This window comes from Crinia signifera, chromosome 8 (genome assembly GCF_055691185.1).
Source record: "Crinia signifera chromosome 8, ASM5569118v1, whole genome shotgun sequence".
In the NCBI taxonomy this organism is placed as follows: Eukaryota; Metazoa; Chordata; class Amphibia; order Anura; family Myobatrachidae; genus Crinia; species Crinia signifera.
In genome coordinates, this window is record NC_139224.1 from 148,173,659 (window position 1) to 148,198,040 (window position 24,382).

At 44.7% G+C, this 24,382-nt stretch overlaps 1 protein-coding gene across 3 annotated transcripts in view; it reads right to left on the bottom strand.

Moving 5' to 3' along the window:
- Positions 1-24,382, bottom strand: part of LOC146026580 (cytosolic carboxypeptidase 6-like) — a 1,552,889-nt gene that overhangs the window by 149,660 nt on the left and 1,378,847 nt on the right. For all 3 annotated transcript variants that reach the window (XM_083157364.1, XM_083157363.1, XM_083157362.1), the window contains one exon: positions 19,888-20,040. In XM_083157364.1, the coding sequence (XP_083013490.1) occupies positions 19,888-20,040 (153 nt within the window). The remainder of the gene's footprint in view (positions 1-19,887; positions 20,041-24,382) is intronic.

Genomic DNA, 24,382 nt, shown 5'->3' on the forward strand with positions numbered 1-24,382 from the left:
GGTATGCTGGCTGTGGGCTGGGTGGTATTCAGGCAGGAGGTGGTATGCGGGCAGGTGGTGGTATGCTGGCTGGGTGGTATGCAGGCAGTAGTGGTATGCAGGCAGGTGGTTGTATGCTGGCAGGAAATAGTATGCAGGCAGTGGGTGGTATGCGGGCAGGTGGTGGTATGCACCTCCTCCTGCATTTACATTGCTAAAGATCGCATATGCTAAGTTGCCGTGAACAACTAATATGGGATATTGGTCATCTACAATAATTGACTGTGTATTTGATTGCATAGGCAACATATGCATCAGGCCCTAAATCTCTGATGACAAACAAAGCGGTTAAAATTATATTTTTATATATATATATATATATATATATATATGAACACGGACCACGAAGTCCGTGTCTGTGACGAAACACGTTGGGCGTGACTGCTGTGGTCTTGACACTGTGACGTCCGTGACGTCTATCGTAGTTCCCTGGCTAGTGGCTGCCGGTGCCGTGTTTCCGCCGGTGACTGATCATCCCCTAGAGCGGCTTCTACATCTGTGCATGCCCCGCAGTACCACTTTGTGATCATCTGTCGCAAGTTTTTATTTGATAACCCCCATGTCTGTCAGCATATTATAAGTAAATGTTGTTTATATATTCTGCTGATTGGTGCGCTTCATTTATTTTTTCTCTACATACATATATATATATATATACTGTATATATATCAGGGGTTAATCTTTTATACATGTCAGGGTATTAGTACCTCTTGCATCTTATAAATTACTAGTATATCTCTGGCAGAGCAGGCCCCTGAAGAATACCACCCTGGGGAACTTATAATGGAGCAGACACTGAATAAATGACATATAAGTGGTAAATTCCAATTTCACGTTCCATGCGCCTGACGCTGGCAGTTAATTTTAAAACAACACCCCGAGGTCAGGCAGGATTGGACTCTGTGCCACCATATGACAAGGCTGTCCTATTTATTTCAGTTTTTCTTCAGGGCTATGTCCCTCGTAGAGAAAGTGGAAAGAACACACATCTTTTACAGTCTGTTAGTCTCTGTTACCAATACATGTCTGCAAAAATCGCCGTTTTATTGTAGCGAGGCCGAGAGGAGCTTCTGCACCCATAGGATATAACTGGTGGCTGTGTCTTTATACTAGAAATATCATAAAAGGCCTGAGGAACCACTTTTCGTTAACAGATTGAGTCCTATTTATTTTCAATTGTCCCAGAAAATATTGCAAAGTGGTCTGTACGCTTCACTTGGCCGATAAAGGACCTGCTGAAGTCTTGCAGTTAAATCTAGGATGCTTTTATGAATACAGACAGTGGCTGTGATAGCAAATACATTCAATAAAATATTCCAGATGTGGACCCTCTATGCAAAAGAGATTTGCACTGGTTAACCAGGACGGTGAGGTCTAATATGGACTGAAGGGTTAGCTATGGACCCTTGCAAGTGTGTTCTCGAACCTCGAGCTGGAATATAGATGGACCACAAAGACTGGTTGTTTGAACCGGTATGTAGCACATTAGAACAATACAGGGTGCGCAGGGAAAACAGAGATGCGGGTATAGATGGTAGGTGGGTAAGAGAGCTGTAATTGAAATGTGAGACAAGAGGGCTGTGAGAACAAGGGCCGCCACTAGAAATGTTGGGGCCCGTTACCAGGGGCGGGCTGGGCCTGGGGGCAAGGTGCCATCTGCCCCCCAGGCCGCTCTGGCATGTGTGCTGCGGGCCGTGTCCGCGGCCGCCTTACCGTTTTTTTTTTGCACTGCCGGCGGCCATGTTCCTGTAGTCTTGTAGTCAGGAACATGGCTGCCGGCCTCCACGGCTACGAGGAGGATGGCCCGGCCACCTGTTCCCTCTATTCCCCGTCGGCAGTGGCAGACGCTGGGTGTGGACGTCATGACGATGACGCCTCCCACCCACGCGTCTGCAGAGGAACTAGGAAGGCAGGGCAGGCCACGGGTTGGACGAGTCGGGGGGCCGCAGTAGGACAGGCCGCACTGCCACAGAAAGCAGAATTGAAATTCTGGGAGCCGCAGCAGCAGGACAGGAGGAAGAAAATACAGTAAGTGAGCATTAAACTCACAGATAAAAAAACAATATTTCTGCTGTTTCCTGTATAATAATAATAATGCAATGACACTACAGGCTGCTCCCCCTGTGTAATAATTTGTGTCATGGCATTACTATTATTATATTATACAGGGGGAGCAGCCTGTGGTGTCATGGCATTACTTTTATATTATACAGGGTGAGCAGTCTGTGGTGTCATAATTATTATTGTACAGGGGGAGCAGCCTGTGGTGTCAGCGCGCACTATCCTATTTTTAGTGTGGTGGTGGGGCACGCACCAATTTCCTTTCTGGCACAGGGTACCAAAATGGCTACTTACACCACTGGTTCTGGCATAACTAGCCAGGGGGAGAATCCTGTGGTGGTCCTGATATTATACAGGGGAGCAGCCTGTGGTGTCCTATTATTGTTTTTTTTTTATTAATACATATACTAAAAACCTCCATTTAACAATGCGCTGTTACTTATGGGCTGGTGCTCTGGACTTGCCCCCCAGGCTAAAAGTTGCCAGCCAGCCCCTGCCCGTTACTGACCTTCAGTCCGGGCCCCCAGCGGCACATTACTGTCTACTCTAGAGTCATTGGAACCCATCATAGTGTCTTTGAAATTGTCTTGAGAGGCTGATACGTCCTGGGTGTCTTCTGATAAGACCTCTCAGACTCTCAATTAAAAGTGTACAGCTGCCATCCCGTTCCTGCTATGTGAGAACTCAATGGGGTCAAGTAAAATATTTACATTGTGAGAAATGTACTTACATGGGAGTTTTACTTTACATGTGATGTTGCTATGGGAAACCAATCAGAATCAACTTATTTATAATTTAGCCCCTTTTAAAAGATAATAGATAGTATCTGATTGGTTGCCCCGTAGCAACATTCCATCTAAAATAGAACTCCCTTAGTACATTCCCCCCCACCCAATATGTAATTTATTTTATTTTACCACATTGAACTCTCACCTCAGACTTCTGAAAAGTATTTAAATACCGCACACAGTTTCATAAAAAATCTGCAAATTCCTCAGTCCAAAAATCGGCACTTTCATTGAATAGGTGAAATGTAAAATCTGTGAAAAGTGCAGATTTGTCATCTAATTGAACACTTTTGTACTTAATATAGCGTAAAAAAGTTTTCTTTTTTTTTCTAATTAATGAAATCCCCCCCCCCGCCCTTTAATCTGTCACCTAGCCGTGATGACTGGGATTATATTTTTTGTTATATAAGTGGAGCGCCCATGCAAAATTCTACTACCAACTATAATCTCCCTAAAACTAGTTTTCAAAACTAGGCAAGTATGATTTACATATTAGATTAATATCATCTTCACTGCTGCCCTATATTGTTGCATTTTCTCATTTGACCTTCCCTGACGGCAGTGGAACAGATGCTGTAACAGAAGCAAGCACACAATATATACTTTGTGCCACACTGAACTGAAGTCCAGGTTACAAAGCTGTTTAGGGTGTAAATTAGCTGCCTCTAAGCAGGTTGAGTCCAGCTATGTGTAATACGCTCATCCACTCACTGGAGGGAGAAAATGTCAAAGTTAACAAAACGCTACAACTTTGTTAACATTGTACACAATGGGTAAATATAATGCATTCAGTTTTTGTGTCAGGAGTTGACAATTCATCCTTTTAAAGAGGAACCGGCTCCAGAGGATCTTTGAAGTAGATGAGATTGAAGCAGAAGTGAAAATCATTCAATCTGTGCTTAGTGTATTGTGACAATGTCCTGTGATTAGAATACAGAGTAGTGAGCAGTACACTGAGCCTGGGCCCAAGGCAGAATAATAACCACAGTGTACTAGCACAGTATCGCCTAATAATGACAACCCCACATACTGTATGTGCTGTAAGCCAGACAAACTAATCACACAATAGCTGTACATCTTCCCTAATGATAAATATGTCACAGAAATCCTACAGCTGAAGCTTCCCTTTAGACTGGCATGTAAAAGTATAATGAGGAAAAAAGTGTGGCATTATAGTGCTTACAGTGATATATATATATATATATATATATATATAAAATGCGTTCTCCCTTTATTCACGTGGTGACACTAGTTTACATTTACCGTCACTAGTATTTTTTATATTTTATTTTAATTTCACTTCGTTATTTTATTTCATTTAACTTTTTGCCTTTTTGCTTCTTTTTTTCTATTTTACTCTCTCTCTTTGCATTCATTCATTTTTTTTTTTTCATTTTTTCCATTCATTAAAAAAAAATAATAATTTGGTACTTGTGTACTAGCACGGCACCCATCGCATCGATGGTATGCGATGCGATGTTATACAATTTTAAATGGTATACCATCGAATTGTATGGCATTGTCATTCTATCACATACAATGGTATGCAGTTTAAAATTGTATAAGCACCCTAATGGGGGCTTACACCACTCCACCCCCACTATGAACGTGAACCCGAAGCGTGGCGAGCGCAGCGAGCCCGCGAGGGGCAGCGGTACGCGTCCTACAATGTTTTCATACCCCCACTATCCACGTCAGCGTGGAGGTGCTTTTATACAGTGTGGCGAGGGCAGCAAGCCACCGAGCTCGAAGCGTGGCGAGCCCCGCGAGGGGACTAGGAATACATGTAAAGTAATACGCGTCCGCTTGCCACGCTTCAGGGGGGACGCAGAATACATGTAAAGTAATACGCGTCCCTTCGCTGCGCTTGCCACACTTCGGGCTCGCTGTGCTCGCCACACTATATAAACTCAATTGCACACCGACGTGGATAGTGGGGGTATGAAAAGGTCCTAGGACGCGTACCACCGCCCCTCGTGGGCTCGCTGCGCTCGCCACGCTTCGGGTTCACGTTCATAGTGGGGGTGCATTTAACATTGTAAGCCCCCATTAGGGTGCTTATACAATTAAACATCGTATAGGGGGCTTATACAATTTAAAATCGCAGTGCATCGGGTGTATGCGATGCGATGATATGTTGTGCGACCAAATATCGTGGGCTAGTAAACAAGTACCAAAATTTTAATTACTTTTCTTTTTACAATTATTTTTTTTTTCAGTTTACATTTTTTAATTTTTTGCATTTTTCACGGTTTTACATTTATTGTTATAACATTCATCTTTTTCAAATTCTCCACCTTATAGAATTTATCTAATTCTCATATTTTACCATACTTCACATTAACTCTCGCTATTCCTACTGCACAGATCACGTTTATCCCCCTGAACCGAGCGGCTGCAGCGCTGACAAGCAACAAGTACACTAGATAGTGGGTATCCATGACAACCCAGGCGCCCTAATTATAATACAGCCACTTCCACCCGGAAGTTACGTCACACGCTACTCCCTGCTCCGTGCACGGGATAATGAACATTTACATCTTACAAGTACTGTATTTAAGGCAAGACTTAATATTGTAGCACTATTTGTACACCTTGATAAAGAGGTTTGTTTTTGCCCAAAAACATCGGTTTTATCCTCCATTATAAAAAAAATTTCAAATCCTGAAGAGTGCCGCTGCCTGTCTATCTCCATGCCGCCTATAAAAAAAGAGGGTACCCCAATCCACGCTCAGTATATAAGAAGCAGCACCTCTGATTGATCCCCTGTTAGACAGACCCAAAGTTTGGAAATTAAAGGAGAGAAAGGTTCAGAGGCCGCTGAGTAAATATAGACAACGGTATATAAAAATTATTTAATTAAAAAACGCCCTATGGGCATAACACTGTATACAATTTTCAATAAAATTCAATAGGGCATCAGCATGGAATTCTTTAGGAAGTTTGACGGTTACAATCACCGAGTTTGCGTACAAGGTCCAACGCATTTCGTCATTTCCATGACTTCATCAGGGGCAGTAAAACAGCGACTCGGTTGAAAGTTTAAACGATTAGTTGTCAGGGGTGTGGGTCATCACAGCAGTTAAAAAACGGTCCAATGCAAGTACATCCAAGCAGTGTCGGACTGGGGCACGAAGGGCCCACCAGGGAAATGCACTCACAGGGGCCCACCAAGGGGCGTGGTCTTTTTGAAGGGGTGTGGCCATCTGACCAGAGAGGAGTGGCTATACACTATAGAATTTTGGGCCAATTTCATCCGATTTCTGCACTTTGGGCCGATAATCGGGCAAAATTGGCCCAAAATCACAGGTGTGTGACATTTGATCCATAAATCCCCCATGTTGATAATAAAGCACATAGGTCCCATAGATAATACAGCAAATACCACCCCCACCCCAGATATTACAACACATAGGTCCTCCACACACAGATAATAGTACAGCACGTATGTCCCCCCACATATAATACAGCACATAGGTCCTCCACACACAGATAATAGTACAGCATGTAGGTCCCCACACATAATACAGCACATAGGTCCCCCACTCAGATAATAGTACAGCACATAGGGGCGCACGCCCCCCCCCCCCCAATAGGTGAATGTAGAAATATGGTAATGGCTGTTCCCAAATCCAAACTCAGAAGCAAGGGGGACCTTTGCGCGGCTAAGCCGCGCGGCGAAAATGGGGCGTGGCTTCATGGGACGGAGGCGTGGCATCACAAAATTGTGCGTGGTATTACACTTTAGACCACAACGTAATGCCCATTGGGGGAGGGAATTGCTCGTTGCCAAGGTGGGGAGGAAATTGCTAATTGCCAAGGAGGATGTCATACTACTGGATGCACCTAAAGAAATGACAGCCGGGCAGAGAACCGGCTGTTTAGTCTAAGGAATTGCTTGTTGCCAAGGGGGATGTCTCACGCCGCTGGACTCACCTAATTGAAATAAATGACAGCCGGGCAGAGAGCGCTGTGCGCTGCCCGGCTGTAGTCTAAGCAGTAACATCGATATTTTCAGTTCTCGCACTGAGGTCCGGCAGCCAATCAGGAGCAGCTACCAATACCACCAATGCCGCTCCTGATTGGCTGCCGGCGGTCCAGAGGGAAAACTGAAAATATCGATGCCACTGCTTAGACTACAGCTGGGCAGCGCACAGCGCTCTCTGCCCGGCTGTCATTTATTTCAATTAGGTGCGTTCAGCGGCGTGAGACATCCTCCTTGGCAACAAGCAATTCCTTATGGTGTGTACACACGGGGGCGATATGGATTCCGATGTTCCCGATTTAGTGAACATCGGAAGCCATATCGCAAGTTGATTGGTGGCTTTTTAGGGCTAACGAGCCCGATGCGCTGCCCAAGTGAGCACAAATCTGCAGCGATATAGTGAGGGCAGGCAGATCTGCACTATATAGTCTAAATTGTGCCCCTGCAGCATGCCGTGCGATGCGAGTCCGGATACCAGCTGATCGTATCGGGACTCGCATAGCACGGCATATCTGCCGTCTGTACACACCTTAAGACTAGGTGGTCTGGTGCACCCCTTAGATTCGCCTTTGCACTCCCATATAATACATTACATAGGTCCCCCACTCAGATAATAGTACAGCACATAGGCCCCCAATAAAAACACATTACATAGGTCCCACCAACTCAAATAATACAGCACATAGGCCCCCCCATATAATACATTACATAGGCCCCCAATAACATACATTACATAGGTCCCCCCAACTCAAATAGTACAGCACATAGGCCCCCAATAACATACATTACATAGGTCCCCCCACTTAAATAGTGCAGCACATAGGCCCCCAATAACATACATTACATAGGTCCCCCCACTCAAATAGTGCAGCACATAGGCCCCCAATAACATACATTACATAGGTCCCCCCACTCAAATAGTACAGCACATAGGCCCCCAATAACATACATTACATAGGTCCCCCCACTCAAATAGTGCAGCACATAGGCCCCCAATAACATACATTACATAGGTCCCCCCACTCAAATAGTACAGCACATAGGCCCCCAATAACATACATTACATAGGTCCCCCCACTCAAATAGTGCAGCACATAGGCCCCCAATAACATACATAGGTCCTCCCACTCAAATAGTACAGCACATAGGCCCCCCCAATAACATACATTACATAGGTCCCCCCACTCAAATAGTGCAGCACATAGGCCCCCAATAACATACATAGGTCCCCCCACTCAAATAGTACAGCACATAGGCCCCCCAATAACATACATTACATAGGTCCCCCCACTCAAATAGTGCAGCACATTGGCCCCCAATATAGTACATTACATAGATCCTCCCTACACAGATAATATGGCGCACACACACATACATACACACACACATATACATACACACACACATACACAATACAGCGCATACACCTAAAAAAACAACACAGAATATAAAAAAGTTAATACTGCAAATGGTTAGGCTAGTTACCTACAAGTTTGCAGACGGGGAACAAAAGCAGTTTTCTCTGTACCCCCGCAGCTCTTATCGTGCTGGGGGGGGGGGGATCTGTGCTGCTGTTTGGGGCCCCGGCAGTGGCTGCTCCCATCCTGTGCAGACCCGCCTGAATCAGGTGGCCTGATGTGCTGCACCTGCGGGAGTTGGGACAACTGTCACTGTGGCGTCTGACGTCATGACGCAGCGCGACAGGGTTCCAGCTCCTCAGCCCTGCTTGCAGCCGCCGTGCCTTTGCTATTGCGGCGGCGGGGAGCGGGGATAAAGAGTGATAGCCCCGCCCCTTAAACAAGTAAACAAGTGGGCGGGGTCCAAAATCACCGGGGCCCACCGGGGGATTCCCCGGTTCCCCCCAGGCCAGTCCGAGCCTGCATCCAAGTTAATTATAGAAAATCCACCTCAAAAACCCTTGTTTAATTGGCTGTGATAAGCTGGTGCTCTGTGACCAAATTCAATATCAGCAACCAAAAAATGGCTCAGTGAGAAGTGTGTGCACTGTTAGGATCCAAAAAAACTGGAGTCCAGTAATATCACGAGCCACCCCCCCCCCCCCCCCCCCCAAACAGGCCTATACTATATAGCAGGACCCCCAATGCAAAGCATGGCACACAGTAGGATCCCAATTCATAGCATGCCATATAACAGGGTCACCAATTCATAGTAAGCCACACTGCAGGACACCTACTTCATAGTAAGCCACACTGCAGGACCCCCAATTCATAGCAAGCCACACTGCCGGACCCCCCAGTTCATAGTAAGCAACAGTGTTGGACCCCCCCAGTTCATAGTATGCCGCACATTAGGGGGTTCTCCTTATAACACATTATTCCACGCAATAGTAAAGTCCCTTATGACACACCCGGTAGTTATGCCCCTTATAACACATTATAGCACACACAGTAGTCATACCCTTTGTAACATATTATGTCACATACAGCAATGCCCCATGTAGCTCATTATGCCATATATGATATATTGAGGTGATACTGAAAGGGCAACGGCACTACATAGGAATTGTGTCCAGCAAACCCCCCACCCCCCTTGTCCAATAGATTTTTAGGAGCAGCTCATCCAGGTTTAACAGGCCTCCAGACTCTGGATAGGTGGCACCACCACCCTCTGTCCGCCATCTCCCTGTTCTCACTAATACAGGTATTTAAGGACAATAATAGCGGATCAGTCAAGTAAATTATTTGATTTAATGTAAAAAGAGCAATTGCAGAGATTTAAAAGGTTCCCTAATTTGCACAGCTGAATGGAAAAGCAAACTTTCTTTAGCACAAATTATAGGGAGTTCACATTCTCTTCCCATATAATAAGTAACCTTAGTACGGATGAATTAGACTCCATTATTGCTAATTTTATTTCAGTGTGTTATACCTCAGCATCAGAAGATTCTTTTTGACAGAACCGCTCAGTAAAAGTTATTCTGTTCCCAGCTAACAGGCAAATCTATAAACAGTTTGGGGAAGCGATGTAGAAAATTTCTATGAAATAAAATTTCACTGCTTATCAATTTGTGCCACACAGAAGTAGAATCTCCTCGAAAGGAGGTGAATGTACAGTAATAGAATGCAAATCACTTTATGTAATACCCAGCAGTTAGGAAGGTGAAATCCCAAAATTCGGGTGGTTTAACCTGCAAGAACTTTTTTCTAAAAATCTAAACATTTTTTTTTAGAGAATTAGGTATAGAATAGTTAATTAACATTGGTAACATCACAATGTTCTGTATCTAGCGGATGCTCATCCGAGTAGCCACCGGATACACACCACTCAGTGGCTGCTAATGTGTAGAGGATGGGTGTGGACAGTGCTCTCCAATCAGCAGTGGCAAACACTTGGGGAGGGTGCAGGGACGCCGAGGAACTGAGATGTCACAATGGGGTTTATTCTAGTTCATTCTTTCTGACAAAATCCTTCTTAGATGGACAAAACCATGTGCACTGCGGGTGGGGCAGATGTAACATGTGCAGAGAGAATTAGATTTGGGTGAGTTATTTTGTTTCTGTGCAGGGAAAATACTGACTGCATGATTTTACACTGCAATATAGATCTCACTTTGAAGAAAAACCCCACCCAAATCTAATTCTCTCTGCACAAGTTACATCTGCCCCACCCGCAGTGTACATGGTTTTGTCCATCTAAGAAGGATTTTGTCAGAAAGAATGAACTAGAATAACCCCCACTGAGAGATACATATTGCACAGGGTGACCCTGGTTTAACTCTTCTTATAACCCAGGTTGAATTGTTAGGGTCAATTGACCTGAGTTGACCCAGCAATAAAATGATATGCTCCTTAAAATAAATACAGAGTAACGCTGCCTTATTCACATAAAAAATGTAGTGTGCCCATTTTTTCCAGGTCAAGCAAAGACCGTTTTTCCCCCATCCACAACAACCTTTGGGACACCGCCACCTGCCAACGTTGGATCAGCTCATCCTTACTATTGTGAGGTAACTCCAACTTTCGAAGCCCAACATCCCCAACGGTACTCCAAGCCATTCCAGCTTTATGGATTCCAACGATGACTGATCCCATATGAATTGGACATTTATTGGGAACTCTCCATACTTAATGGACTGAACATTATAGGAACAAGCGGGACTCAAATAAGTATAACATCTCTTTCTTGTGTTCACTTTATGATGTCTGTGTATATATACAGTATAGTGCACTCGTTTATTACTTATTTAATTGCATAATATACTATGTCTTTATTTTATACTATTTGTGTTTTATAACATCCAATTGATCCAACAACGTATAATTTTTAGTGCTCTACTTCACCCTTTAACCTATTCTTGTATACCATTGGGAAATGACCTTTCCAAGAAGGAGCAGCTTGACAAACATCCCTGTAGGCGCGTGATTTACCCTTGGTAACTATGGCGGATAGATACTGTTGCCGCTATCTTGCCAGCCCCAGGCACCTATTTTGTATGACAATTGTTCCAGGGTGTATGTTGCTGACTTTTGAATTCAGCATTTATTACATACAGCAATTTGTATTTAGAACACTGCCAACAATGGTTTTATGTTGATATTTGTGGCATTTTGCATCTAATACATACAGTAAATTGTCACTCATCTAAAAGAAGCTATTATTAGAAAGGGTAATCTGCAAAAATTTGTGGCAGTTGGACTTTTTGCCCCTATACAGTACCTGTCGTTGCACCAAGCCAAAATGGGGTACTACCGGCAGAGTTACTGTACTGTATAGTAGACATATACCAATGCCATGTCATTGTCATCTGAAATGTTATGTTAGGGGTTCCTTTATACAGATGGAGCAGCTCACATTGGAGCTGCTCTTGGCTATTCTATCGCCATTAGCCAGCCGACAGAAAGAGGTGCGAGCGCACAAGATGCTCATGCACCCTGTTCCGTCGGAGCCCTCCGCTGGTTGCTCGGTGCTCCCTCATCCTCCCCCATAGCCCCCCACTCGCCCTGCCCGTCTCCCTGAAGTGGAGACAGCAGGGAATCCATTCCCCACCACCATGCTGACGAGGAGTACGTGCTTGTGATGCTCGCACATCCCTGTCAGATGGAGCACCTGTCCGCCTACCTGTGCCAGCTCAGGACATTTGGTAATCCTCCAGGCTGGCTGGAAGGCGCTCCATCTGTATTTAGGGGTTTGCAAATGATAAATAACACATGTAACCTATTACATTCTCTAATCTATATCCAATGGAGAAAATATTGATGAAGCAAAAAATAGGATGAGTCCCGATCTCACATGGGAATTGTCCAGACATCAAGCCAACTGTCAATATCCAGCCTCTTGAGACCCCTCTGGGTTCTGTAACCAAAGTCATGGCTTGTGGATCTTGGAGAGTTTGATAAAATGAGAAACACTCTCAGTTGCTCGAAGAAACAAGCCACCTGACCATGAAATATGACCTTCATAGATGTTTCTGTCTTTTTCATTCCCCATATAATAATAACCATTGACATTTTGTTTATTGTAGTATGGTTTTTTTAATGATAAATGTCAGTATTAAAAATATTCTGTAATTTGCTATGTTATGGTAATAACCAGGAAACCCTCAAAGGATTTGTATAAGTATAGTAAGAACAATACTGTAGGCTAATGTAGGGGTTTTCTTATACTTAGAACCTCTAGACCAATCTCATATGCTTAAAGGGCCATATTGCGCTGTCCTCTAATCTTGAAAAGGGCTGAACATTATTTTTACAGTTGATTATCCATTAAAACAAAACAAATATGACATAGCAGAAGGGGCAGCAAGGGTAGGCTGGAAATGAGTGCTATTGTGCCTATGCATTGCCCATATCGTTGGACCCTCAGTTCTGGAGCTTGTGCAGTTCAGGTCTGTAGATGTACATCCAAGTTGTTTTCATAATCTGAAAATGCACAACCCCACTAAGAAAATTTCTTAACTGATTATTCCTAAAACCGTGGAACTAGTGTTGACATACGGGGGGAAATTTACTAAAGGAAATTTGTAAAAAATAGGTGTAAAAATAGGTGTATTTGTATCCAGAAATACACTTATTTTTGACATTTACTATCCCAAAAATACGGCAATTCGTATTCGTATTGATGTGCTATCAATACGAATACGAATTGCAGTATTTTCGGGATAGTAAATGTCAAAAATAAGTGTATTTCTAGATACAAATACACCTATTTTTTACAAATTTCCTTTAGTAAATTCCCCCCACAGTGTTATACTGTAGTATGTCTAGATCAATCTCATAGCTCTCCATTTGTGAAATGAGTGGTAGGCATCGGGGTTGTACAGTCGTGTGCCAGGCTGTTAAGAATTTGATGCTGATGTTCCTATCTGATATTTCACTGTAGGGATGACTATGGACCATCAATGGTTTGTTAGTAGATGAGCCTTATTCAGAGGTTGAAGCCAATGCAGTATACTAATGCTGCAGCATATAGGTCTACTAAGAGGCCAACCGACTGCAGCTCTATTCCAAATTAGTGTGCAAATCATCTCACAATCAAGTGGATATCAGCTAGACCATTGGACATTAGAGCAGCCCTATAGTCGCTCAGAAAGTCTGATGGCACTTGGCCGCCAGTGGTTCCTTTTTGTGAAATACTTCCAATAGCAGAACATCAGGACTGCACCATGCCATCTGGATAGCTTCGCGCAGCTCCCTAACTTGGGTGTGAATGGAACTCTCCACCAAATCCCACAAAAGCCACACCATTTATTGGATCTCTACAGATTTCTCCTTGAACTAATTTTGGACAACGTGGGACCAATGACACTGTGAGGGTACACGAAGGGCTGTAAATGGTTAAAAAACACTGCAGTGTAGTGGTTACCAGTCAATAATGTGTTCATGAGAACCCACCCAATTCCACGTGAACGCACCCCACACCATTAAGGAAATGCTATCAGCCTACATGATGCCTTGTTGATAACTCAGATATATGACCTCATCTGTGTGTGTCACATGACTCATTGGACCACATAACATGTTGCCAGTCCTGCACGGTCCTATTAGTGACTTCACAAGCCCGGGTGGGGCTCTATGTCATTATGTTACGGGCACTCTGTTGGGTCTTCTGCTCCCATATCCCACGGAAGCTAATGAATGCTGTGGTGACCTGCTGGATATGAATCTGGTACCACCTGTATTGAATGTGCATGTGATCTGTCTGTTACCACGAAAAAATCTGGCCAGATGCCGCTGGTAATGATCATTAAGCACTCGTGGTCAGTCATTGCACTGTATACTGTGGGCGGTAATGCCTTTGATGAGTTAGTTGTGTATGCAGATACAGGCAGGGCTATTTTTCAGCAGGCTCCAGCAGGAACTGAGGCCCTTATTATAGTTCACTCTTTCTGACAAAATATTTCTTAGATGGACAAAACCATGTGCACTGCAGGTGAGGCAGGTGTAAAACCCCACCCAAATCTAATTCTCTCTGCACAACTAACACCTTCCTCACCTGCAGTGCACATGGTTTTGTCCATCTAAGAAATATTTTGTCAGAAAGAGTGAACTAGAATAAGGGCCTCAGTTCCTGCTGGAGCCTGCTGAAAAATAGCCCTGGATACAGGCATAGTCACAAACACAGAATATAGGCATGTCACATATCATTTTAATCAGCAGAGTTTGCTTGTGCGTCATGATCGTATTGCTTTGAAAATAAGATTCATTTTAATGGAAACATGGAAGTTATATGTAGTGGGAAAAACTCACGTTGTAGCACATGGAGTATAAATGTATATGGTATATAAATATGTGTGTGTATCTATGTATATGTGTGTATGTGTTTGTGGGAATAAGTTTGGCATTGGCATTAAATACATTATGCTATGATACAGCTAAATATTTTTAACAAATTGATTGAGCAGCGAAGATGGCAGCGGCGGCGGCGGCAGCTCAGGCCTCCGGGCACCAGTTGTTTGTATGTACGGGAGAACCTGATTTCCTGAACCTGTTGCTTAGCCCAAATTCAATTCGTAAGCCGTAGAACTAAATCCCTTTGAGCTGTGACCCATTTAGTGGAGATTCAGATAAATGAAACCATCTCCAAAGCGAATCCCATTTCACAGCAAACAAGTTATTAACTCGATCTGCCCGGTTTGCATCTGAAAGCCATGTGCATTATTAATATAATCTGGATTTCTTTATAGTTTGGTGTGATAAATGCTTACAAAATTGTATCTGCACTTGAAACCTTTTCAGTCCGCAGTGCTTGGTAAATCAATCAGTGCTGACAGATGCTTTAAGGAGAGTAATCTTTTCAGTCTGTCTATCTGGTTAATAGAACATTGTTTCTCAGCTTGGCTAAGGCTGGGAGACAGTCAATTATGGCCAGCGCAGTGGATGGCTGGCAGCCTCCGAAGCAACCTGCACTCGCTAATGGAAATAGCTCAGCTTCATAATCATTTTATTTCTGTGTGGTGCATGATTAAGGCTCGATGTGGAAACGCCTGCACGCACAGTGTGCAAATTCCAGCCATTTCTCTCCGATTTTTTTACTTTATTGGATTTGTTTTTGTGTTTAAAAGATTTTCATATTTTCAAATCTACAAACATTGCAGATGTTATACGATGCTGAGGTTTTTTTTTCTTGTTTGTACAGTTGCAACGCCTTTTACATACACTACCGTTCAAAAGTTTCGGGTCAACCGGACAATTTTGTGTTTGACATGAAAACTGACTTTTATTTATCAAATGCGTTGCAAAATGATTAGAACGTATAGTCAAGACATTGGCAAGGTTAGAAATAATGAGGTTTATTTGAAATAATAATTTTGTTCTTCAAAATTTGCTCTCGTCAACGAATGCTCCTTTTGCAGCAATTACAGCATTGCAGACCTTTGGCATTGTAGCTGTTAATTTGTTGAGGTAATCTGAAAATAATTCATCCCACACTTCCTGAAGCCCCTCCCACAAGTTGGATTGGCTTGATTGGCACTTCTTGCATACCATACTGTCAAGCTGCTCCCACAACAGCTCAATAGGGTTGAGATCTGGTGACTGTGCTGGCCACTCCATTACAGACAGAATACCAGCTGCCTGCTTCTTCCCTAAATAGTTATTGCATAATTTGGAGGTGTGCTTTGGATCCTTGTCCAGTTGGAGGGGGAAATTGGCTCCAATCAAGCGCTGTCACAGGGTATGGCATGGTGTTGCGAAATAGAGTGATAGCCTTCCTTATTCAAAATCCCTTTTACCTTGTACAAATCTCCCTCTTTACCAGCAACAAAACAGCCCCAGACCATTACATTACCTCCACCATGCTTGACAGATGGGGTCAGGCACTCTTCCAGCATCTTTTCACTTGTTCTGTGCTTCACAAATGTTCTTCTGTGTGATCAAAACACCTCAAACTTCGATTTCCAGTCTTCCTTTGTCCAATTTATGTGTTCTTTTTGCCCATATTAATCGTTTCCTTTTATTGGCCAGTCTCAGATATGTTTTTTTATTTTCCACTCTGCCATGAAGACCAGCATCCCAGAGTCATCTCTTCACTGTAGACATTGACACTGGTGTTTTGCGGTTACCATTTATTAAAGCTGCCAGTTGAGGACATGTTAGGCATCTATTTCTCAACTAGAGACTCTAATGTACTTGTCTTCTTGCCCAGTTGTGCATCGAGGCCTCCCACTACTCTGGTTAGAGCCTGTTTGTGCTGTTCTCTGAAGGAAGTAGTACACACGGTTGTAGGAAATGTTCAGATTCTTGGCAATTTCTTGCATGGAATAACCTTCATTTGGAAGAACGAGAATAGACTGTCGAGTTTCACATGAAAGTTGAGAGTATAATCGAACCCACAAATCCTACTCAGTTAGCTCAATGGATTTTATAGCTTCTCTAATGAGCAAACCCGCTTTCAGATGTGCTAACATAATTGCACAAGGTATTTCAAAGGTTTTCTAATCATCCATTAGTCTTCTATCGCGATTTAGCAAATACAATGTACCATTAGAACACTGGGTTCAGAACCACTGCCCTAGATCATACTTGCCTACCTGCCCCTCTCCATGAGGAAGAAAATGCTCTGTTCCTGGACTTCCCTGGTAATGTACGATTGCTATCACCTGTGGTGAAACACCTTTCTTATCAATGACCTAGCTCCCCACAGGTGATGGCAATCATACATTACCAGGGAAGTCCAGGAACAGAGCATTTTCTCCCTCATACAGAGGGTCAGGTAGGTAAGTATGCCCTAGATATGTCAATTCTTCTACCAATTCAAAACTAAGTACAGAAGTTTGACTGCTGTGTTTGAGATTCCAGACACCTTGACCAAGACCCTGCCAAGAAATGACACCAAAAAGCTAGTCATTCCAAGTACTCCTAGAGCAGTGGTTCTCAAACTCGGTCCTCGGAACCCCACACAGTTCACGTTTTCCAGGTCACGCAACAGGTGCACTCATTACTGACTGACACATTTTAAAAAAGGCGGAGCTAATTCTTTCACTTGATTCTGTGAGGAGAACTTCAAAACATGCACTGTGTGGGGTTCCGAAGTCCGAGTTTGAGAACCTGTGTTCTAGAGTAAGTACCCACTATAATTATGGTAAATCTGGCCATGGCATATATACTTACTTGTCATTTATTTATTTTTCTATAGAATCGACCAGTTTATTTCCTTTTGGAGATAAGGGACCAGGTGAACTTTCCGTGTATTAGTCCATACAAATAGTAATATTGATAATATGGAATATATACAGGAACATTGCGAGAGATCCCACAGTAGGACTTATATTGCTCCAGGAAGCGGCAAGAAATCTAATCAGCAAGATGTGTGCATTAAACAGTCACTATAATTACAGTATTATTGTTTTTTGCTGGCTCTGTATAGGAGGCTCTGCAATACTGCAAACAGTGAAATAAAACCATTTACTGTATGTCTGCCTCCTTGATGAGAACACTTCTATTACTATTTCCATCAGGCAAATGGCTCTTTTTATTACGACTCCTGAAGTTGGCAGGCTCTGCTGTTTTATGTCGGAATGACCTTCAGAATTTGTTTTCTCCTTACTATTGTGATTATTAGAAGTTCTGATGAACAGTAATAAAAGAAAACAGAAAACACCAGCAATTCTTCAACGTAACATCTCAGCTCTTCCCGATATCCTATATAATATAAGGCTAACACTGCTCCTCACCTCTATGGGGGGATTCAAGTGTTGTGCACACAGGTGGTCACTAGATGGCGCCGGAGCAGTCCAAACGTTGCTCTGTTCAGGGGCGCACAGCCGCCAGCGCTGACATTACTGTTCTGTTGTTCCATCATTTTGACGGACTGGTAACTAGTGGACAATAGACCATCTTGCACACAAAGAGGGAGGATGGGCAGAGGACTTGGCAAGAGCAACCAGTAAGGATCTAGCTATTATGTTATAGAATATGCTTGATATGTGACAGTAAGAAGCTGATTGGTTGAAACTTGCTATTGGCAGCTTCTCCACTTGCAGTCTTTAGAATGTACTGTCCGGGGCTGCCATTAGGAATGTTGGGGCCTGCAGTCTGGGCCCCCCTCCTCCTTTCATTTCCTGCTCCCCCATCCCCTCTTTCGCTGTTCTGACTACTCTGCGCTCAGTGCCGCTGAACGAAGCAGGTCCCGGAGTGCAGGCTTCTTCAACTCAGGATGCCGGCAGCCAATTAAAATGCTGCAGTGGCTGCTGAGCCTATCAGAGTATGATTGGCTAACGGTAGGCGAGCTCTGATTGGCTCAAAAGTCAGTGCAGCATTTTAATTGGCCACCGGCGTCTTGAGTTGAAGAAGCCTGCGCTCTGGGACCTGCTTCGTAGTTCCTTCAGCGCACTCTCTCAGAGAGGCCGGGCCTCGGACAGCTGTACCCACAGTACCCCCCTAATGGCAGCCCTGGAACTGTATGATATATATCCTTCATGGATTGGTCCTCGGCTGTTCCATACATTACTGCCTATAACATTGCCACTCTTGCTGTTATGTAGTCTAAAAACATTTCAACTACATAATAAATCATTTACTGTACACACCCAGCTACTGAGCGTGTGTGGTCAGCATTCTGGAGACTGGTATATACAGAATTACAATTTAGAAACACCCATAGAATACTACAACAGGTTACTGTCCCCCTTTCTTAAATCCTGGAGCACTGACATTTGGTGGGTATAGGGATGGCCATCGTTGCCATTGCCATCGATGGTTGCCATTGATGGCAATTCTGCAACTGGCCATCGATAGTGCTTAACTATGCAATGGATGACCATTAATATTTTTACATATCGATGGTCATCCATTGTATTTGATTGATTGGCCCGTGGGCCAATCAAACACAGGGGGTGGGGCTTCGCTGGTGTCGGGGGGCGGAGCTATACTCCGTGTCCCAACACTTTAAAAAAACAACATTGTTTTGCTATTCCATAGATGGAGGGAAACCATCTGGTTCTCGCAACATCGATGGCAAAAGTATTCAACATCGGCCTTGAACCATCAATGATTTTGAATCATCGATGGACGATGGCCATCCATAGGTGGGTATATTTTTCTGGGAATTTCTCACATAGGGCCAGATGAGTAACCCACTAACCAATCAGCTCCTACCTGTCATTTTTCAAACACAACCTGTGACATGGAAGCTATGGGTTGATTGACTTGCTGCCGAATGCCCGTCCCGCCGGCGCCTGAATACCCTCACTAGCATGCGAGGGGATGTGTATGGGAACCCATCCCCTCGCATGCGGACGAAGGGGGGGAAATCATTAGATAGTCGCTGACCATCAAATAATTTTTCTCCCCTTCGGAAATAAAAGTCAGTCTAAACTGACTTTTATTCCGGCTGCTGTCCGCCGAATACGGGGCAGGCACTGACGTCAGTGTTTTTATTCAGGTGCAAGCCTGCAGGAATCTCGCCGAGCACATACTCAAAGTTCGGAGGTATGATATTACTGCTTGGCCGAGGTCTTACTGGCTCCACTCTGAGCTCCTAGCTAAGCATCACACTGACTGCTATGACTCTGATGAATGACTATGGTATTACATAAAGCATATTTTGTATACTTACAAAGGAAAAGTCTTCAGCATTCCGACAGAGCAGCTTAGGAAATATGGCCTGTCTCTGAAACAGCGCATCCTGTTCAAAGATATTTCCATACATGAAGCCGTTCATCATGGTGGAATGGGCGTGTATGTCGATATAGAACTCCAAACTGGTTTTCTGTTGGGACAGGAGATAAGGAGTGAGTGGAACACATTCCGCAACTAGAATTTACCATTTACAGTTTCTGACAGACATCAGTTGTATTTCCAAATGTAACCGGTATCCTCAAGACTCGATTAGTCTGCACACGTCCTGTTGGTTGAACCTGAAACCTGACAAAGGGCCCGATTCAGACCTAATTGCATCGCTGAAAATTCGCATTGGCGAACATTCGGTTAAATCGGCAGCTGCAATGAAATCAGGCACATCCGGCCTGTTGCTGACGTCACACACCCTCCCCTAACATGTTTGGGCATGCCTATGTTTTCAATGACACTACCAGCGTTTTTTTCTGGAGCGCCTTTTTCTTAGCACTCCCACTAAACACCCGGTTTCCACCCCCAGACGCCTACTTCCTGTCAATCACCTTGAAAACGGCGCGCGTATAGAAATGGAAGGATTCCAACCGTACCCAAGTGCAGTGTATCGATAATCATCCTCTGATTGAATTTGCAGCCGTGCAATCAGGACTGAGGATGTTACAGAGAAAATTTTTGTACACATTAAATGTAATTTTAAACGATATGCAAGATAATGGGGTGCTGGACGGGGTCCTGACAGTCAGGATCCCAACAGTCATTTACCTGACGTCGGGATTCCGACTGTAAAAACTCAGACAGACGAGTGCCCGACGGCCACCCGCTATTCTCCCTCGTGGGGTCCACAACCCCCATAGAGGGAGAATAGAATAGGTGGCGAGCGCAGCGAGCCTGCAAGGGGCTTTGTTGCGCTCACCATGCTGTCTGAGTCCGGCCAGTTGGGATCCCGACTGTCGGGATCCTATACCACACCCAGATAATGATGAGTCATAACATTGTTGTGTATATCTTCAATTGCACGATGCCCGCTTCTGCCAGTCATTGACTTTAGAGTCTGATTCTAAGTTGGGCAGATCTTTGTGCATGGGGGGGCAGTTGGGGTATTTTTGCATGCAGCAGGTGTGCATATACGATTGTACACTTTTGGGGTGTAATGTAATAGGATGAGACATTCAGGGGGAAATTTACCAATATGAAAAACCTAGTTTTTCGTATTGGTATTTTCCCTACGACTGCATACGACTGTTTAAGTCGTATGCAAACTCGTGTTCCGGAGGGTCAGTTACAAAGCAGTCAGATACGACTGCTTTGTAACCCTCCGATGGTGTAACAATTCGTATTAGCGGCCATATATACGGCCGCTAATATGAATTATTTCTAGCAGTCTGCACGGATCAGTCAGATCCGTGCAGGCTGCAAGGTGTAAAAAAAAATAGAAAAATAAATAAATTTAAAAAAAAAACGGCGTGGGGTCCCCCCCACAGCTGTAACCAGCACCAGGCTGAAGGAGCCGGGGCCGGTAATTAAAAATCAGGGAACCCCGACAAATAGGGGATCCCCGATTTTTAACAACCAGCCCCAGGCTCCTGCTCTGGGGCTGGTTCCCAAAATACGGGGGACAAAATGAGTAGGGGTCCCCCATATTTTAAGAACCAGCCCCAGGCAAAACCAGCCAGCAGGGTAATGCCACAGCCGGGGGGAGACTTTTTATGCAAGTCCCCCCGGCCAAAGCATTAACCCTACCGACCAGTCAGCCAGGCCAGGGGCCCTGGGGGAGTGGGGACCCCCCCAATAAAGGGGTCCCCCCCCTCCAGGACTTACCTGACCAGGCTGAAGCCTGGTGCTGTCCTTGATGCCCCTGGGCGGTGGGCATCGAGCTGATTATCGTGTAAAAAAAAAGATGAACCTATTGTTTTTTTACTGTGGCACTACAAGTGCCAGCAAGCTGGGACTTGGAGAACCACAAGTCCCAGCCTGCTGGGCATTAAAGGGCCCGCTGGCACTTGTAGTTCCACAGTTAAAAAAATAGTGCACAAAACACACTGACACACTTTTAAAATAAAATTTTATTACATACAAAGCCCACACATACTAATACTTACCTATCTTCTTCCCATAGGTCGCCCTGGTCCTGTGTCGTCGTCTTCTGGTCCTGTGTCGTCTTCTTCCTCCATGTCGACCGTCGCTGTCGCCGTCCGGATCCGACGAAATCCATTTGGGAAGCTGTGGAAGGAAACCATACTCACCTGTCCCAGCGCGACGTAATCCAGGTAAGTGTCTTGGCAAAAAAAACAAACCGACAGCCCGAATCCAAGCGGACACGACGGAGACGCGCGGTGTTTGTTTACATCGTGCGGCTCCGCCTCCCGAATGCCGCTATTGGCCGCCTTGCGGCCTAGCGGCCAATCAGGAGCCGCTAGGCCGCAAGGCAGCCAATAGCGGCATTCGGGAGGCGGAGCCGCACGATGTACACACCGTGCGTCTCCGTCGCGTCCGCTTGGTTTCGGGCTGTCGGTTTGTTTTTTTGCCAAGACACTTACCTGGACTACGTCGCGCTGGGACAGGTGAGTATGGTTTCCTTCCACAGCTTCCCAAATGGATTTCGTCGGATCCGGACGGCGACAGCGACGGTCGACATGGAGGAAGAAGACGACACAGGACCAGAAGACGACGACACAGGACCAGGGCGACCTATGGGAAGAAGATAGGTAAGTATTAGTATGTGTGGGCTTTGTATGTAATAAAATTTTATTTTAAAAGTGTGTCAGTGTGTTTTGTGCACTATTTTTTTAACTGTGGAACTACAAGTGCCAGCGGGCCCTTTAATGCCCAGCAGGCTGGGACTTGTGGTTCTCCAAGTCCCAGCTTGCTGGGGAGGCTTGCTGGCACTTGTAGTGCCACAGTAAAAAACAATAGGTTCATCTTTTTTTTTACACGATAATCAGCTCGATGCCCACCGCCCAGGGGCATCGAGGACAGCACCAGGCTTCAGCCTGGTCAGGTAAGTCCTGGAGGGGGGGGACCCCTTTATTGGGAGGGTCCCCACTCCCCCAGGGCCCCTGGCCAGGCTGACTGGTCGGTAGGGTTAATGCTTTGGCCGGGGGGACTTGCATAAAAAGTCTCCCCCCGGCTGTGGCATTACCCTGCTGGCTGGCTTTGCCTGGGGCTGGTTCTTAAAATACGGGGGACCCCTACTCATTTTGTCCCCCGTATTTTGGGAACCAGCCCCAGACCTGGAGCCTGGGGCTGGTAGTTAAAAATCGGGGAACCCCTATTTGTCGGGTTCCCTGATTTTTAATTACCGGCCCCGGCTCCTTCAGCCTGGTGCTGGTTATAGCTGTGGGGGGACCCCACGCCGTTTTTTAAAAAAAATTATTTATTTTTCTATTTTTTTTCACTGAAGCCTGCACGGATCTGACTGATCCGTGCAGGCTAAAACGCAAATAGAACAGGAAAATGGTGTTCTATTTTCCTGTCGTATTTGCGTGGGTGTTTTACACCACTAAGCAGCCGTATTATCAGTACGGCTGCTTAGTAAATCAGGAATCACCATTCTTTTGAATGGTGATTTCTGTCGTATCCTATCGATGGTGTAGGGCATTCGTATTTGTAACTACAAATACGAATGTTCCATCTTTAGGACTACGAATTGTTGTATTTTTGGGATTGTAAATCCCGAAAATACAAATTCGTAAAAAAAAAGGTGTATTTCTCCCTACGAATACACCTTTTTTCTACGAATCCATTTTGGTAAATTTCCCCCTCAGTGAGAGATTTGGTAAGAAATGTCCAGTTTTTTTTAAAGCGGCAATCATTTACACTGCAAAATCCAACTGGTTTTGCAGTGTAAATGATTGCCGCTTTAAAAAAAACTGGACATTTCTTACCAAATCTCTCACTTTTTGAATCTTTCATCCTATTCAATTTCCTCTTTTAATTCCAGCATGCAACCTTGTTGCAATGCCAAGGGTGCAAATACATTTCTGGTACTTGTTTCCTAGCACGGCCACAATCGCGGGCATCGTGTGTAATTTTTAGTGGTATACGACGCGACCGACGCGATGACCCCGATTTTCCCATTGAAATGCATTGAAAATAGTCAAAATCGCGTCGGTCGCGTCGTATGCGGCTAAAAAACCCTTAAATGGTCCAGTCGCGATGCCCACGATTTCCCCATAGCAAACAATGTTAAATGGCTCAATGTACCCGCGATGCCCCCGATTTCTCATAGGGAACAATGTTAAATACCTCAATTTCACCAAATCATCATAGGGAACAATGTTAAATGGGCCATAAACCCCCCAAAACACCCCCCAAAAGTACTTTACGCCACCCCACGATCAACGCGAACCCGAAGCGTGGCGAGCACAGCGAGCCGGCGAGGGGCGGCGGTACGCGTCCTCCGACCTTTTCATACCCCCACTATCCACTAGGGCGTGGAGTTGAGAATAGAATAGTGTGGAAAGCGTAGCGAGCCACCG